General features: G+C 38.2%; 1 protein-coding gene across 3 annotated transcripts in view; it reads left to right on the forward strand.

Moving 5' to 3' along the window:
• LGR5 (leucine rich repeat containing G protein-coupled receptor 5) overlaps positions 1-19,691 on the forward strand; it is a 143,334-nt gene that overhangs the window by 79,983 nt on the left and 43,660 nt on the right. For all 3 annotated transcript variants that reach the window (XM_023226542.3, XM_023226543.3, XM_023226544.3), the window contains exons 3-4: positions 5,216-5,287; positions 13,098-13,169. In XM_023226542.3, the coding sequence (XP_023082310.1) occupies positions 5,216-5,287; positions 13,098-13,169 (144 nt within the window). The remainder of the gene's footprint in view (positions 1-5,215; positions 5,288-13,097; positions 13,170-19,691) is intronic.

Genomic DNA, 19,691 nt, shown 5'->3' on the forward strand with positions numbered 1-19,691 from the left:
CTCCAGCCATGCTCACCTCCTTGCAGCTTCTGGACCACACCAGGCACACTCTACCTCAGGAATTTTGTTGTCTTTATATCAATACCTGCCTGGTGCAGGCGTCTACTGAAATGCCTACTTAGCAGAGAGATTTTTCTGACCATCTTATCTGAAATAATAGCCCATCACCACCACAACCACCACCCATTGCTCTCTATCCCTTTGCTTTGATTTTGCTTTTTTCAGAGCATTTTTCATGTTATATTATTCACTTGACTTTTTACTTAATAACTATCTTGTCACATTCAAATACCAGCTCCATGAGGTTAGGGACTTTATCCTGGTATTCACTGCTGTATCATTGTCACCTAAAGAGGTACTAACACAAAGCTGGGCACTGTGGCTCACGCCTGTAATCCTAACACTTTGGGAGGCTGAGGCAGTGCATCGCTTGAGTCCAGGAATTTGAGACCAGCCTGGACAACGTGGCAAAACCCTGTCTCTACCAAAAAAAAAAAAAAAAATACAAAATTTAGCCGGGCATGGTGTCACATGCCTGTAGTTCCGCTACTTGTGGGGCTGAGGCGGGAAGATTGGTTGAGCTTGGGAGGCAAGGTTGCAGTGAGCCAAGTGTGAGTTACTGCACTCTAGCCTGGGTGACAGAGTGAGACCCTGTTTCAAAAAAATAATAATAATAAATAAATAAATATTAAAAAAAATAAAGTGGCATGAGCACAGAGCAGGCCCTCAATAAATACTGTGGGATATAAAAAAGATAGCTTCAGATGTAGAAGAATTATAACCCTGATGCATTATTAGTAGGAATATATAAAAGTGTAATCATTTTTCCAATGGGTATGCATAGAACCACCATTTGATCCAAGAATTCCACTACTAGATATATACCCAAAGGAATGGAATCCAGAGACTCAGATATTTGTACACTAATATTCGTAGCATCACTGTTCACAAGAGCCAAAAGATGGAAATAATACAATTTTCAATTAACAGATGAAGGGATAAACAAAATGCAGTATATACATACAACGGTACCTTATTCTATCACAAAAAGGAATGCAATTTTGATATATGATATAACACGGTTGGACACTGAAAATATTATGCTTAGTGAAATAAGTCAGATACAAAAAGAAAACATTATATGATTTCACTAATATGAGATACCTAGAAAAAGCAAATTCATAGAGACAGGATGTAGAATAGAAATTACCAGGGGCTGGAAATAAGGGGAATGGAGGGATATTGCTAATCAGGTATGGAGATTTTGTTTGGGATAATCAAAAATTTGGGTGTAGATAGTGGTGATGGTTAGACAACATTGCGAATATATATAATGCTACTGAATTGGAATACTATGCAGCCATGAAAATGGATAAGTTTATGTCCTTTGCAGTGACATAGATGAAAGTGGAAACCATCATTCTCAGCAAAGTAACACAAGAAGAGAAAACCAAACACTGCATGTTCTCGCTCATAAGTGGGAATTGAACAATAAGAACACTTGGACACAGGGAGGGGAACATCACACACGGGGCCTGTCGGGGAATGGGGGACTGGGGGAGGGACACCTTTAGGAGAAATATCTAAATGATGAGTTGATGGGTGCAGCAAACCAACATGGCACATATATACCTATGTAACAAACCTGCACATTGTGCACACGTACCCCAGAACTTAAAGTATAATAAAAAATAATCTCTAGATAGGCAGGCTAGTGTGGGAGGAAAATTTTTTAAATGTTACTGAATCTACACATACAAATGTTTAAAATGGTAAATATTATTTTATATATATTTTACCACAATAAAAATATGCATAACCAAGACCAGAAAAAAAGATAGCTTGAAAAAATAACATTTCTTCCCAGCTTAGACTGACTTTTAGGAAAATAGCAACATGCGATGTCTGTGATAGTTCAGGTGCACCAACTGCAAGCTAACAATAGGAAGACGAAAGGCAAATAAAGCAGAGAGACGGAGAATATTGTAGATTGAAACAGCTTTGCAAACACGATGCATTGGGGCCAATATCTATGCAAGTATGATACCATACCTTTCTTTCCTGCAATGGAGGTTTACCAGCCCAGACAGCTAAATAATCCTTCAGTTCTTGACTCTCAGAGGATACCACAGGGTCCGTCCTGATTCGATTATTCACCCAAAACAGATTTCAGAGCTTTGGGACAGCTCAGTTCCACAGGGTCATCCAGGAGCCCGGGTTCCTTCTGGTTTTCTGTTGTTCTTGTTTTGCCTTCTGTGGAATGTTCTCCAAACCAGAATTGTTGATGATGTCTCACCAGTACCCCTTCTGCAGGAAGGGGAAATTGAAGAAATTAAGAACAAGCAATGTCTGTTTAAGGAGGTGATACAGGTGTTTCATATATCACTTTTGACGACAGTTGAATTTAGTTACATAATCAGGGTTAGATACAAGGAAGACTGGAAAATCAGACTGTAGCTGGGTGGCCATGTAGTCTGCTAAAATTCCGGGTGGGGGAATTATTCTACAAGGGGAGAATGGATACTGGGGGATAGTCAGTAGTCTCTACTCAACTGGTTAGTTAGGCACTACTGGGGCAACCTACTTTCAGACAGTATTCAAGGCCCTATACGGATACCAAGAGAATACCCAGGTTCAAGGAGTTCCCAGTCTTTCATGTGTCATAAGACAAGTACACAATATAACACAAGGTATATTGTAAAATCTATAGCAAGACACAAAGTGCTACCAAAGGAGTTCAAAGTAGAGAGATGGACCATCAGAAACTGAGCTTTCCAAATGCTTTCCAAACCCATGGGCAATCTCTCTACTTTGAAGTCCTTTGGTAGCACTGAGGTTGCTTTGAAAAATGGAGTGAAAGGAGAGTATTTTAGGTGGAACAAAGGGCTAGAGCAGGGAATGTGGAGGGCATGTCTAAAAAAAGCAAACCTCGTGGTCTAGTTCAGTTCTAGCATCCAGTAGGGATCAGGGAATTCTCAGAAAAGAGTCTGAGGACTTTTCATTTCTATTTACCTGGCATGGAAACTGACAGAGAGTTTTCGAATAGGGCAGTAATATGGTCAGAGTTGTCTTTATAAAGACCATCAGTGAATATGGAGTGGGTGGGAGTAGGTCGAGACTGAATATGGGGAGACAAAATGGAAGGTCAGAGTTAGTGTCTAAAGAGGGTTTTCTGATAAGACAGTTTTGTAGGAAATAAAGAAATAAAACATCTCTTAAGTTACCCTGGTCAAATATTATGCTGAATTACATGTTAATAACACATATTTATTAAGTGCCTATACCATAGTTAGGCTAGTAGCTCTCAAACCTTTCTGACCATGTATAGGAAGAAACAAATTTCCTCCCCTCAATCCATTTTCACAAATATATTTGGAAACAAAGGCTTTTATAAAACAGTACTTCAGTCAATTCATTCTGCTGTTTGTCTACTCTATTCTTTTTCTTAATTTTAGAGCGGGCCACTAAATTATTTATCACTTGAAAAAACACTTCTTTAGGTACCATGAGATAGGTAGGAAGAATACAATATAAGAGCTATCCAAGTCTTTTAAAAGATTGTATCTGTTAAGAAAAGGAAAAACAGGGACAAACACAAATGACCACAAGACAAGGTAGGGAAATCATGGAGGTTTGGATCTGGAAGGGACCCAAGAAGCCATTTTATCTTAATATTTCTTGTAATTAGTGGGACAGCAAGGCTCAGCAATATTAACTAACTTCAATTGAACAACACAAAGCAAGTTAGTGCTGCAGACGCAGGATAAGCAGAGCCTCTCGGAGAGATCCTAGGACCTTCTTATGTTGTTAATGTTTTTAAGCATAATTTTTTAAAGTGTGTTGTATTTTAATTTTATTTCATTTGCATTGCATAAATAATGCTTTAAATACACATACCACAAATACTACTCTGAAATTCTATTCATATGAGAAGTGTAGCATTTCTTTAAATATTCATTTATAGTATATTATCAGTGGTGTGAAGTGGCAATGGGACGCATATTTAAAGTTGTAAGAGAAATGGCTTATTTCAGTCCAGTCAGTGGATCTCTGACTGAATACTCTCTCCTTTAAAGATAGTATCAAAGGTATACATTTGAGGCTGTTAGGTCCTTCAGAAATAAAGCACTGGTCAATTGGACCAACCGAATCCTTATCCCCAGATCCCCATCTCCATCAAAAAAAGCAGGGGGCTGGGTACTATGGCACACCCCTGTAGTTCCAGCTACTCAGGGGGCTGAGGCAGGAGGATTGCTTGAGCCTAGGAGTTCAAGGCCAGCCTTGGCAATAAACCATCTCTAAAAAAGAAAAAAAAAAAAGAAAACAGGGCAAAGGTATATTGAGTCCCAGTTCTACTCACCATTCTGTATGATCAGCTTCTCAAAATACTGTGCTCTTTGGAGTCACATTGTTGTTTTTGCATTTTCCATTTTGTTCTTTAACATGAGGTTATGGCTTTGATGTGGCTGCAGAAAAAATACTGAATCACATGTTTCAGGTACCACATCTTGTTGATCTTGTTGATCACTGTGGCTATCTCCTATGTAGAAAAATATCATAAAGTAAACTTCTAAAATTTTACCATTTAATAATGTCAGAATTTTCCGTTAAATAACCCATGTTAATGTCCTTCATGCTAATATCTCTGTTTTCAATTTTTTTAAGTATTGCTCTATCAAATCATGTTAAATTAAGCTACTCTGTCCTTTGCTGGTGGAGTTTAGAAAAAAGTGATTGTGATAGTCTACACTCTTATTTGACAAATTTAATAAGAAAGTTGGGTATTTCGAGGTATAGTTGCAACAGAAATATTCTAATGTTTATCTAATCTATTTTATGCTTACAAAGAATAGTTGTAAAACTCATGTGACAGTCACATTTTGACATTATAATTTTTTGCAAATCATCATATGGTATTAGCATTTGCTTAAAACATTGTTTGAAGGACAGTTTTATATATATGCACATATGGTATAAGCTATTAAATGGTTTATTGTGAAGTAGGTAATTTATTAGATTTCTTTTAGGCACTTCTGCCAACATTTTAATTAGAAATTTATAGATTTTTTGCAAAATACAACAAAACAAAGTTCTTGACAGTTGCTTTTGATACTTGTGGTTTAAACGTAGTTGTATTGCATTTTTTTTTAACAATTAAATGCCTTCCACATGAAGAGATATGCTGACTCCCTCTCCTCTCCGTTGAAACCCACAGACGTCTTGCGGGAAACGCTCTGACATACATTCCCAAGGGAGCATTCACTGGCCTTTACAGTCTTAAAGTTCTGTAAGTAAACTGAGTGTTGTTGGATATATTTCTGATTTTAGTGTCAAATGGCTGCTAATTAACTTGTAAAAGTTGATTGTCTCTAATAAACTATTTACATCCATGGGATAATTCATCTAAATTCAAGTTTACTTCATTGGTACCATAGAGCCATATCATACTTGGCTAAATTTGTATGTGAAAAAAAATTCATCTCTCCATTTCTAATTTTAATATCTTAAATTTTTGCCTTTAAATAACTACCTTATCAACTCAGACTTTTAAAAGAGTATTTCCCTTTCCTTTTGTGTCATGAAATTGGGGTGCGTGTCTTCAAAAGCATTTTGATGACAGGGTGAATAAATCACAGTGATGCTGACATAATGAGACCAGAGCTTCAAACTGGTTTCGAAGGGCGGTGAATAAGCATCAGCTAAAAACACCAAGTTTGTGTTCCACCTGTGAATAGATAGGGCATAACCTAGTGTATACAGATACACTGAGCAGTTGTTTATTTGTTAATTCATTGAAAATTGTAAATATATGAGGTTTCTCATTATTTAATGTCCAATTTCTCAATTTGTTTATCAGAAAACTCATTATTATTAAATACTTCCTTCTTCCGGTACCCATTGTTTAATTTCCTTTTAGTTTGTTCTGTGTAGAAAAAAGAGGCACTTATGTAGATAAAATAGTTAATGCAAGAAAAAGTTTATCTCAGAAAAAAATCCTGATTTTCTTTCTTTGACGTAAAAGTTATTAACTTTGATATATTTCTGCTTATTGAAAATTGCATTTCAGTGGCCTAAAAGACACATAGGTTAAAAAAACAGTTTAATTCAATTTAATATTTCGTTAAAAGTGAAATTCAACAGCAGAACCGTTATTTGATCACCTTAGGTGATTAGGTTTGGTTTCCCTTCCTCTGTCTGAATTTTTTCTTTTCTTTTCTTTCTTTTTTTTTTTTTTTTTTTTTTTGCTACTAAGAAGAAATGTTTTTAAGTTGTAATGTTGCCAAATCCTAATAGTAATTCCTTTTGTGGTAAAATTCTGAGTTGTACATAGTTTCACAAACCCCCAAAAAATATCTGGAACCATTCAAAATTTATCGTGAGAGTCAAGTTTAGGTAAGAACTAAAGTGATTTTTTTTTCTCATGTTGAGCTATATACCACTAAGTATTTGGGATACTTTTTAAATAAATTTTACTAGAATCAATTATTTTAATTCACTTAACAAAGTGTATATTGGATATATAAGCTAGTGTGTGTGTGTCTCCAGACATCATAATTATACTTTAATTATAAATATGTAAAGTGAATATGTATAAATTAATATGGATATATATGAATTATATATAAATTAGTTATAATTACATATAATTATAATTTTAAATCTTTGAATTCTTAAATATGAATTATACTAATTAGTATGAAGTCATACTAATTTTTCTATCATAACATTTTTATATTTTATATTAATAATTATACCATTATATATTTCTAATTGCATTCACCAGTGCGTTACTAGTGAATGTTTGTTTCCCACAATGCCCTAAAGATCCATGAAATTAGAGATATCATCTCTCTTGGTCACTGGTATATCCTCAGCTCCTAGGATACTTCCTTACTTATAGTAGACATTTAATAAATATTTGTTGAATTAATGATTCAGGCTGATGATCTCGAGAGAATAAGGGAGTTCTAGACTTTTCAACCTTATCTTCATTTTGTATGATATTGACCCAATGCTATATGTTTATTAAGAGAATATCTATTGTGTATTAAACAAAAAAGTTGTGCCTTCATATCTGATATGTTCTTTTACTTACAAACAGGCTTTTTACCCAGAATGCTCCTGCACACACTTTGCTGCTTCTTAAGGTGCATTTTACCTGAACACTCCAGAGAGCACTGGATTGATCTGATTCAAAAATGAAAAGCATAGGTTATTTCTCAAGCTATCTATTAAAATGTACCCTTTCCATCAGAAAAAAAAAAAAAAAATGATATTTAGACCCTCTCTTTTATCCACTCCTACTAACCAATGTTTCCTGTCTCCTGTACAATCAAGGGTTCAGCAAAGCCTAGTGCATGTCAAGCTCAAATTAGCGTTAAACAAATTATTACTAGAAATATAAAGATCAATAAATATTGTTCGTGCCCTTGAAGAGTTTGTAATGTAGTGACACACTGTGGGACCAAGATAGTGGGACAAAGACATAAAAACAGAGATCACTTCTGATTTTTGTGGAAAGTGTGTCCAGATATCTGTGCAGGGTACTGTGAAACTACAGAGGTTGAGGAGTTGATGTCATCCCATCCGGTGGCTCAGATTTGGCTTCCTGGGAGAGAGGCTTTCCCGGAGATGACCCAGGAGCTGAATCTTGAAGCACAAGTAGGAATCAGCCCCTCAAATAAGATAGCCAACTGAGGGGACAATATGTACAGCAACACAGAGTCAAGAAAGACCTGGGATGAACAGGTAGCTCCAAGCAGGTTAGTGCTTGAGCATTCAGGAGACGCTACAGAGCACTTGGAGAAGAGCTCGCAAAGACAGGAGTCCCAATTGCAGGGATCCCATATGTTAAGTCAAAAAAAATGGACATTATTATATCCTAGGCATGCTGAGGAGTCAAGAAAAAGATGTACATAAGTGAGGAAAGGCCATGTTCAGACTTTGTACTATAGCTGGGTCCCTGTCAGTGTGTGGAGAGTTCAAGAGGCAAAAAATCTTGCCAGAAATTGTGTTCACTCTTCTCTTTACTTTGCTGACCTGAAGACTAATATTCAATGAATGGCCTCAAATTGTCAAATATTTTTAAAAGTATTTTGGTTTTTGTATTAGGTTGTTTGTGCTAGGATAACAGCATACCACAAACTGGGTAATTTATAAAGAAGAGAAGTTTATTTCTCATAGTTCTGGAGGCTGGGAAGTCCAAGATCAAGGTGCTGGCATCTGGTGAGGGCCGCTCTCTGCTTCCAAGATGGCATCTTGAGGGCCAAATCCTCTGGAGGGTAGGAATGCTGTGTCCTCCTATGGCAGAAGGTAGAAAGGCAAAAAGGGAATAAACTTCTTCCAACAAGGCTTTTTACAATGGAATTAATCTATTTCATATGATTGTACTCCAAACATTTTTAAGGCAATAATGCAAAATATTTATAAAGCAAACTTTTAAGGAAATTCATTGAGATCACCATTTCTTAATTTTCTGCTAATTTAATTAAAACATCTCCCAAAGGCTCCACCCAACACCTCCCAGAGGGCCCCACCTCCCAACACTGTTGCATTGGGGATTAAGTTTCAACATGAATTTTTGGAGGGGACAAAAACATTCAAACCATAACAGCCTTAAAACAATTTTTCTCAGCAATATTGGTTCTGCCTGTTACAGAGTGTTTTGGAAATTTGTGGGAGCATCTTTGGTTGTCTAGATGATTGGCATGTAGTAAGCTGTCCTGCAATGTGCTGCACAGCCCAGCATAAAGAATTCTCCCTTATTCTGGCTTCTGACTGTCCCTCCATATCAACTATAAATCAATAATACTTTAACGTGTAATTGTATTGAAACGTTCTATAAGAAGTTCTGCGTATGCTTAATAATTTGCACAGGAAAAATTAAATGGAATTAACATTTTCTCTCAAGATAATTAAATAAGTAACTAGTTTATACGTCCTGTCTATTCCTGATATTTTAAGATTTCTAACCACACATTTAGTTTAAAATCGTGTCAGTAGCTGGGCACAGTGGCTCATGCCTATATAATCCCAGCGCTTTGGGAGGCAGAGGTGACTGAATTACTTGAGCTCAGGAGTTCAAGACCAGCCTGGGCAGCATGAAAAAACCCCACCTCCACAAAAAATACAAAAATTAGCCTGGCATGGTGATGAATGCCTGTGGTCCCAGCTACTCAGGAGGCTGATATGGGAGGATTTCATGAACCCAGGAGGTTGGGGCTACAGTGAGCCAAGATTGCACCACTACACTGTAGCCTAGGTGACAGAGCAAGACCTGTCTCAAAAAACATATAAATAAAATAAAATAATGCGGTAGAAGACTTACCTCAAAAGTCACAAAACAAATTAAAAATATGGAACCATGGAAATGTGCAACCTCTTTAAAATAACTATTGTTAAATTACCAGAGTAACAAGAAACATAGGATCTCATTGAATTTCATCAACAAAGTTTGCTTTATAAATATTTTGTATTATTGTCTTTTAAGGTTTTTAGAGCACAATCATATGAAATTTATGTTGTGATAATTATATAATGACTTATTTATCTGAGGGTGGCAGGTTTGTTGCTTTTTAAATCTTACTCTTTTACTACCTAGCAAAGTCTACCACCCAACTTCTGAGAAGGCAGTTTTGTGACTATTTCTTTTTCCAATTTAGCCTCAATTCTCTGTTGCCTGTAGAGGGATTTTCAGGGCCTTTTAAAGTACTGGGGAATGAATGCTTGCTTCAGAATATTATGGAATTTTGAGACATGATAAATATTCTCTGTGATATTTCCACACTATCTTGCCCTAAAACATAGAGAATTATTTTGACACTATTCATCTGTAAGGAACACTCATTTGGGAGAATATTCATGCTCAATTGTGAGTGTCACACTTCCTGATTTTCTCCACCGTGACATTTGTAATTTGACTTGGCATATTATATTCATTTTAATAAAGATTATTTCCTTCTTTCCCTTATATAAGTTATGATCTGTTATTACATATCTGTATTAGTTCCTTTTCACACTGCTATAAAGAACTACCCGAGATTGGGTAATTTATAAAGAAAAGAGCTTTAATTGGCTCATAGTTCTGCATGGCTGGGGAGGCCTCAGGAAACTTACAATCATGGCCAAAGCCGCAAGGCATGTCCTACGTTGCATCAACAGGGAGAGAGCGAGGGGAGATCTGCCACACATTCTTAAACTATCTGATCTCGTGAAAACTCACTCACTATCATGAGAACAGCATGGCAGAAACCCCCCCACCATGATCCAATCACCTCCCACCAGGTCCCTCCCCCAACCTGTGAGGATTACAATTTGACATGAAGTTTGGGTGGGGACACAGAGCCAAACCATATCAGTGTCTCAACTAGTTTTTATTCTAGTATCCATCTAGACCTCTACTCTCATGTTCCCATTCTCATGCAGAATGGCTTCTGATCACATTATTTTTCTCACACCCAACTTTATTTATTAAAAGTAGAGGCAAACGGCTGTCATCCCAGCACTTTGGAAGGCTGAGACGGACAGATCACCTGAGGTCAGGAGTTTAAGACCATCCTGGCCAACGTGGTGAAACCTCATCTCTACTAAAAATACAAAAATTAGCTAGGTGTCATGGTGCACCCCTGTAATCCCAGCTACTTGGGAGGCTGAGGCACAAGAATCTCTTGAACCCGGAAGGCAGAGGCTGCACTGAGCCAAGATAGTACTACTGTACTCCAGCCCAATGCAGCTCTTCCTCAAGGTCAAATGAAGACTTTTTTTTTCTTTTTTTGAGACAGGGTCTCGTTTTGTCCAGAGTAAGTAGGACTACAGGTACATGCAACCACTCCTACTTCCCCAAGTGAAAATATCCTATTAGAAATATTTAGATAACTGGGTATAGTAACTCACATCCATAGTCCAGGCTACTCTAGAGGCTGAAGCAGGGGAATCCCTTGAGCTCAGGAGTTCGAGTCCAGTCCTGGGCAACAAAGCGAGACTCTCCTATCTTTCTTTTCTAAAAAAATAAATAAATAGGCTGGGTGCAGTGGCTCACACCTGGGATTACAGAATCCCAGAACTTTGGGAGGTTGAGGTGGGAGGATCACTTGAGGTCAGAAGTTTGAGACTAGCCTGGCCAACATGGTGAAACCCCGTCTCTACTACAAATACAAAAATTAGCCGGGCACGGTGACGCGTGCCTGTAGTCCCAGCTACTGGGGAGGCTGAGGCAAAAAAAATCGCTTGAACTCAGGAGGTGGAGGTTGCAGTGAGCCGAGATTGTGCCACTGTACTCCAGTCTGGCGACAGAGTGAGATTCCATCTCAAAATAAATAAATACATACATACATACATACATACATACATACATACATACATACATAAATATTTAGCACAGCATGGGGTGGTTCTCAGTGGGTGGTGCCCTGCTCAGCAGTATTGGCATCACCTGAGAGCTTATTACAAGTGTGAATCTCCTGGCCCTTACTCAGACCTACTAAACCAGAAACTTTGGGGTGGGGCCCAGCATTCTGTTTTAACCTTCCAATGGCTTTTGATGAACCCTAAAGTCTGACAACCACTGGCACAGAGTTTTCTTTTTCTCTGGCTCATTAAATTGTCAAATCCAGTACAGAAATTATTAGTTTCGAGAAAGGGCCTATTAATGTACATTAAAAGGGCCAATTTTTACTGAATGCTTATCATGTAGCAAGCATTGTTCTATGAACCATCACTTATTGAATCATCACAATGAGCCCTGCAAGGTAGGTGTTATTACTGATCACTGAGGCATGGAGAGATTCGGTGATTTTCCCATCTCTAGTGGCGGAGAAGAAGTGGTCAGATTTGAGAATCCATGTTCTTAACCATACCGTTCATATGCAGTCTGAGAATTTGCACAGTCAGCACATATGCCTCAAGAGAATGCTGCCTGGTGCGCTGGAAAACACACCAACCTTTGGAGTTAGACACACCTGGGTGGAATTCCAGCTAGTCAGGTAGTAAACAGAAACTTCCTTTGTAGAGATGAAAGAACCAGGCAGATTGTTTCCGAAATACAAACACAAGTTTGCAACTTAATAAGTAGAAATATTTCTTTCAAATTTCTGCTTTCCTAAAATAGTCTTCTGCCTCAGGCTTACATAGACTACAAATACTGGGAGAAAAAAAAATGTGCTGCAAAATTCTTGTGTTATAAACATTTACGAATAAGGTAGCAAACTATAAGGAATCTCGTGGGAATTTGTTTCCATGCTATTTCCTCATTAGCAATGATATATTTTTATTTCATAGCTCCCAGGTGTTTCCATTCTGTTATCCCCATAGTCTGAAAAACTGTTCAAGTTTTTCAAGTGCAAGTGCAAAAACACAAATACTTCACAAAAAGAATTTAGCTTATATCAAAATACAGCCATGCAGAGAAGGTAGACAATTTTAGCAGCCTACCGTTATCCTTATTTCCATTTGGTATAATCTATACAAGCAGCAGAATGATCCTTTAAAAACATACATAAGAGCATGTCATTTTCGTACATATGCCCTTCAACAGTGGTTTCTCATCACACATAAAATAAGGTCTTATGTCGGCCGGGAAGCCCTCCATGAGATGGTCTCAGGCTCTCTCTCTCCCAACCTCAAGTCCTCACTCATTCCTCAGACACAGTTGGTCCTTTGCTGCTCCTTTAACAAGTCAAGCAAGCTCCCTCCAGCCTCCAGCCCTTGTACTTACTCTTCCCTTTTCCTTGGTAACTTCCCAAATGTTCACAAGGATTTTCTACCTGTCTTCCTTCTGGCCTCCAGTTAAATATCACCTTTCAGAGAGACCCTTCCTGACCACTTTTAAAATAAAAATCTCACCCCCTGATACCATCTATCCCAAATTCATAGTTTTGTTTTTTATTCATAGTACTTATCACTTGTCTCATGTTATATTAATATATTCATTTGTTCATCTTTAATTATCTTCACTCGTCACAGGAATTTAAGCTCCCCAAAAGACAAGACTTTGTCTGATGCTCTGTTGTTTTTCTGACACCTGGAACAGTGCCTGGCCCTGTTATGGCCTGTTATTGTTCATTTTTTTAACATTTTTCTTTATTTCTTTGAACATACAGTATGCTGCAGAATAATCAGCTAAGACAGGTACCCACAGAAGCTCTGCAGAATTTGCGAAGCCTTCAATCCCTGTAAGTATAGTAGACATTGCAAAATATATTTAAGATCAATTTGGGAAAAGCATTGAAATGTTCAGTTGGCCATTTTAGTATGTTCTTTGGTTGGGAGTCATACCTAAATAAATTGTGAATGAGAGCCCATTAGAGCAACAACTCTTCATCGTCTCATTGAGCGATATATATGAGAGGAACCAGTGTTGGAGTTTGGGGTTTTAGGGTGGACATTTAATTTCAACACCTCCAGTCCAAAGCACTACTTCCAAGATCCTGTCCTACATTCCCCTGTAATAGTCTTGCTTCTGAATTCAAATAAGAAATAATGCTTTCCTTTTACTTAAAAAAATAGATGCTGTATTAGGAGATATACCTAATGTAAATGATGAGTTAATGGGTGCAGCCCACCAACATGGCACATGTATACATATGTAACAAAACCTGCATGTTGTGCACATGTGCCCTAGGACTTAAAGTATAATTAAAAAAATAAATAAATAATTAAAAAAAGATGCTGTAATCTAGACATTTTGACATCTTTGATTTATTCTGTTTTTAGATTGAGTTGTCTTGTAATCAAGTTTTTTCGAGTCAAATAAAGGCTTACTTTTTTAGTACTGCCTATATAATACATTAGGGATCCTCAAGTCAGGAGCCTAAGATCTACTGGTATATTCTGAAGCTTCCCCATCACAGAACACAGATGTGCAGACGTAGCCATAAACAATCCCACAGATACAAACATCCCTTAGACTCACACACCACACACAGACACATGGACTCACAGAGGTGCTGGTTTTCCCTACTCTGAATCCACAACTTTTCCATCAGGAGTTTCCTACCCCCCAAACACACTGATTGAAAACTTCTGAATAAATAAAATTACTCACAAAAGAACATTCTCACCAGCTAAATGTTTTGGAGCTTGTATTGTAAGGAGTAGATTGTAGTGATTACTTGGCAAGTCTATACTACTACTGTTTTGTCAGTAAATCTTCCTCCCATTAGAATGTATAAGTGTTTACAATGTATTGCATGATTTCCAATATATCACACATGTGTGATATATGCTCTAATCTTACACTGGAGGTGCACATCTGCCAAACAAAATACTGGGTTGTAGTTCGTGATGAGGAAGATAAATGTATTAAAAGGGCAAATAAATATTGATAAACATTGTGGACTCCAGCTGAAAATTGTTGTAAAGAATCCTTTGGTTAATAATTACATATAGTTTGCTTAATGCCTTTTACTGAGGTAACATAGAGGGAGACTGTGAGATTTGAAGATGATACTTTCATCCTTTGATCTTTTTTTTTTTTTTAAATGAAAGAAAATCTGTGCTCGAGATCATTTTAAGCCTTTTACTCCAGTCAAACAAAGTGACTTCCTAGGTTTTCACCAGCCTATAGATAAACAAGCCCACAAGGGCCCCTTTGTGGTATGGGATAGGTCTGTTGTATTTTCTGGAGCTCCTTAATGTCATGACAGTATCACTTCTCCTTTGTTGCACAAGCCTTTACCTGAAGGAAAGAAGAAACAGCTGGAGAAGCAAAACCCAGCCTCAAGTTGGGGCATCTGTGTAAGAGTACAGGGATCTAGTGGCTAAATTGAAACGGAGATAATGACGGTAGCCAATAGGAACTTTAAACAGCTGCCAGGCAGGCAGTAGATAGAAGGATAAGAGTTTGTAACCAAAAGCCACTATCAGCTGAAAGAAGATCACAAACAGAACACAAGCAGAAGTGAACTCTTTGAGAAAGAGAAAACCATGAATCTTTTGTTCGCTGGAACTGGTGGTGCCTCTCTGATAAAGGTGTTCAGATTTAGTTTCTTACAGTCTAGATATTTACTGTTCACCAGGTGTCTCTACATTTGGTTTCTGGTTTGCAAAAAGAATAACGTTTTGAAACTTTTTAAATATGTGTTCCCTGTGAAAAGGTCAAGGGTCAACTTTCTGGTTTGACAGTGACCACATCCAAACTAAAGGATCTAGATAGATCCTCGGCCCCCAGTTCACATTGGATTGTATCAGCTGGGTTATGCAATGTTTGTCAGGGGCCCCTTTGTCCAGAGCACAGACAGACCAGTGTGAGTGCTGAATGCTGGCAATGTGTGCCGGTGTACCACTTTTTCTCACGGATATTTCTTGTGCTGCTCTGATACAAGACTTAAGAGTTATCGAAACAAAAAACAAAGACAAAAACAAAAAAAACCATGATACTTTGGGAGATTAAAGTGGGAGGATCACCTGAAGCCAGGAGTTTGAGACCAGCTTGGGCAACATAGTGAGACACCCCCCACCATCTCTACAAAATAAAAATTAAAAAACTTAGCTGGGTGTGGTGACATGTGCCTGCGGTCCCAACTAGTCGGGAGGCTGAAGCAGGAGGATGACTTGGGTCCAAGAGTTTGAGGTTACAGTTTACAGTGAGCTATGATCATGCCACTGCACTCCAGCCTGAGCTACAGAGCAAGACCCCAAAGCAAAGAAAGAGAAGAGAGGAGAAGAGAAGAGAAGAGCATGATAAACGTAGGCTGAACCACCAACCCTGCAGATACCATATTGTACCAACAAAAGGAGTGCCCCACCTATACATACACCAGGCCAGTTTGGAGGTTTAGGGCACATTGTGCCCCTTTAAAGTTCTATTGTTGTCCTGGTTTTAAAGTATTTAATTGTAGCTTCTCCTTCTTCCTTTAAGCACTTATAAAAATAAAAACATTAGTTTGAGTTTACTGGTCATTACAAACATGCATTCCTTATCGATTCTCCATTCATTTTACAGGCCATATGTTAGCCTCTGTGCTTCCATATCAATGAAGTAATGATGAGGGTAGGACTTTGCCTCATCCACACTGCCAACATCTGGGAAGCCTCCATTCCATTGTCATCTCTTCTTGGACTGGAGTCAACCCTTAGATCTTCACTTAGCCTTTTCTTCTACATGGCTTCTCTTTCTTTTCTTTTCACTCTCTTGAATTCACTTTCTTTTTCTCCACATTATTATATTTCTTGGATTATACATTCACTCTTTAAGAAGCACTCTACACTTGATAGGGGCTGTGTGCTCATTGTCTTTCTACATGCCTGGCCTTGTATAAAGAGTAATGGCAAAAACCACATTTTCTTTTGCACCAACTGAATAACTTCTGCAGTGGGCCTGCTGAACACTGGCTGCAAATAAGATTCATCTGGAAAGACCTGACGCTTAGGCTGCAGCCTAGAACAATTAAAATCAGAATCTCTGGCCAGGTGTGGTGGCTCATGCCTATAATCTCAGCATTTTGGGAGGCTGAGGTGGGAGGATCACTTGAACCCAGGAGTTTGAGACCAACCTGGACAACATAGTGAGACCCCCGTCTCTGTATAAAAAATTAAAAAGTTAGCTGGGCATGGTGGCCTGTGCCTGTAATCCCAGCTACACATGAGGTTGAGGTGGGAGGATCACTTGAGCACAACAAGAACTCAAGGGCACAGTGAGCCCTGATCATGCCACTGCACTCCAGCCTGGGCGAGAGAGCAAGACCATATCTCAAAAAAAAAAAAAGAATCTCTGAAGATAGGACTCATGCATGCACTAGTGTTTTCTAACTGGCTCAATTGCATAGTTAAGTATTTCCTAAGTGAAAATTAGGAAAACTATTGACCTGACCTGGAGCATTCCCTCAGATGATCTGCAAAGAATTCTCCTGAACTCTTTTCCAACCTGAAATTACAAGCTCAAGCAATGTGGCGAGATGCTGTCTCTAAAAATAATTAAGTAAATAAGTACAATTGGCTGGGTGTCACATGCATGACTGTAGTCCCACCAGTCATGGTGGAGGCTGAGGTAGGAGGATCACTTGAGCCCAGGAATTTGAGGCTGCAGTGAGCTATGATCATGCCACTGCACTCTAGCGCGGGCAATAGAGCAAGACCCTGCCTCTGAAAAAAAAGAAAAGAAATACTTGAAATAATAACAAAATCCATACTTTGCATTCTACTATGAGCTAATAATATACTTAAAATATAAAAGTCAGGCATTGTAGCGTTTGTGTTTAATTGAAAACAGCTTGCATGCCTATGCATTCCACTGATAACCCAGGGAGATAAAGTTAAGAGGCCACATGCTCTATCACCCTGCTATTCAGATTTGTTCTGTGGGCCAGCAGCATCAGCACCGCCTGAGAAATGCAGAACACTGAGTCTCAGCTCTGTCTTACTTAATAAAAATCTTCATTTTAACAAAATCCTAGGTGATTCGTATGCAAAATGCATTCGAGAAATTAAAATTGTTAGTGTTCTAGAACACTAACAAAGTGGTCCACAAATCAAAAATGGTTGAAAACGACTGACATAGATCATTTGCATTCTTTGCTCCACCCATATACACTTGGCTTCCTTGAATAAAGTTTAGGAAATTTGATATATTGAAATTGGTAACATTGCTGTGAGGAAGAAACAAATTGTGCTCATGTTTCAAGGAACGTTAATTTTCCATTTATTACGCATATACAAAAGACGCTTTGTTTTGTTCATAATGGAAACACATAGGTACACTTGTGGTTTTTTTGTTTTGTTTTCTGAGATGGAGTCTCACTCTGTCGCCCAGGCTGGAGTATAGTGGTGCGATCTCAGCTCACTGCAACCTACACTTCCCAAATTCAAGCGATTCTCCCGCCTCAGTCTCCTAAGTAGCTGGGATTACAGGCACCTGCCACCATGGTTGGCTAATTTTTTGTATTTTTGTAGAGACAGGGTTTCACTATGTTGGCCAGGCTGGTCTTGAACACCTGACCTCAAGTAATCCGCCTGTCTCTTGGCCTCCCAAAGTGCTGGGATTACAGGAGTGAGCCACAGTGCCCAGGACACTTGTGTTCTTTTAACTCTTCTGACGCTAACAAATTGCTGGGCTAAGGAATAAGAGTGCAGGCCCACAAGCCAGAGCCCAGAAGCCCAGAGCCTGCCCCTGTACAGCATGTACATTTGGCTTCTGACATGGCAATGACTGCCCAGACACCAATTAGATTTTTTGTAATGTAATCAAATATAACCTAATTTCCTTTCTGTTTTTTGGAAGGGAATAGGAAATGTAATCAGAATTCACAGTAAGCTGTATTTTACCAAAAAACTTTTGGCAGTATAGACATTTGAGGACTAGAATCAGATTACAGTGATTTGATGGAAACTCAAAACTTAACCCTCCCGTACCCTCACACTTTTATGTTAATAGTTAAGAAATCAATCTGTAAAGAAAAATCATTGCTTCATTTGTGATCATCATTAATGAATTTTAAGCAACTCACTGTCACTAGTGAAGTTCAAGATGATCAGAGAGAGTTGGGTATTCATGTTTGTCCAGATAACCAGAGTATTATTTAATGCATGTTGGTTTTTATTCCAAGTGAGTACAAGTGAAGCTAACTGTGGAATGTGCATAATTGCAAAGGTAATAGGTTGGTAAATAGGAAATGAAAGAAGAATTAAACGTATCTTTATTATTGTCTCTATTCTCCAATTAACTAATATTCATCTTCAGAATATGACTGTATTTTAAAACCCAAGAATAATGTATAATTCCTGCCTGGCACATCTTATTATGATATCGTCTTCAGGGCTATAGAACCCACCCCCGGATTCTATAAAATGTCAATAACTTCATCAGACTCTGCATGGTAGTCTTTTCCTTACAGTAGTCAAAAAAGAGAGAGAAACTAAGTGAGAGGAATAGGTAGGTGGAAGAGATGGGGCTCACAGTGCTGAGCAGAAAGTAAGACAAGCCTAGGACCGGGAGCAATTTTCTCCCATTAGCATCCAGGAGCCTACTGGGCTTCAGACATGGGATGTAGAATGGGAAGGAAGAAACAGAAGACAAGGAAGTGTAAGCAGACCAAAACAAAGGAAGATGAGGTAGCCAAAAGAGTAAGATTAAAGGATCAAAGGGGTTTAAAAAAAAAAAAAAAACAGTGGTTTTAGTATTGGTGACATTCCTTCCACTAAAATAGTCTCCAGAAACAGAAATCACAAGCCTACACAATAAAAATGAACCGTGATTTTAGTTCGTTTTGCTCTCTTCACAAAAGTGCCAGGATATTAGGTACGTATTGGGATGGAGGTGGACTTAGAAGTTCTAGAGGCCAAAGCATTTGTCTATTGCACAGTGAAGCATTCACTTCACAGAACCATAGGCAGATCAGCACCCAGTGAATTCTTGAGAGGAAGCAAAGTTTTGCCCTGATTCTTCTCCAATTTAAACATTAGGGGAGAATTATTTTAACAGGAAAAGCTCTTTCTCCATAATGTTTACAAGAAGGGAGAGCTAAAATTGGAGCATTGTCCGCAGAATCATATAAGGAGGGAAAAGCGAATACTTTATGCAATAGCCATGCATGAAAGATTCTTATATCAGGTTACCTGCCAATCCTGTGATAAATTGCATACATGGCCCTCCTATCAGAGAAATAAAGAGAACGTGGGTGTTATGGAATGAGAAGTAAAATAAATTTGTTTAAAGCTTGTGATGTAAAATGAAGGTTAACTTTGGAAAGTAGATTGAA

This window comes from Piliocolobus tephrosceles, chromosome 10, assembly GCF_002776525.5.
Source record: "Piliocolobus tephrosceles isolate RC106 chromosome 10, ASM277652v3, whole genome shotgun sequence".
Lineage (NCBI taxonomy): Eukaryota > Metazoa > Chordata > Mammalia > Primates > Cercopithecidae > Piliocolobus > Piliocolobus tephrosceles.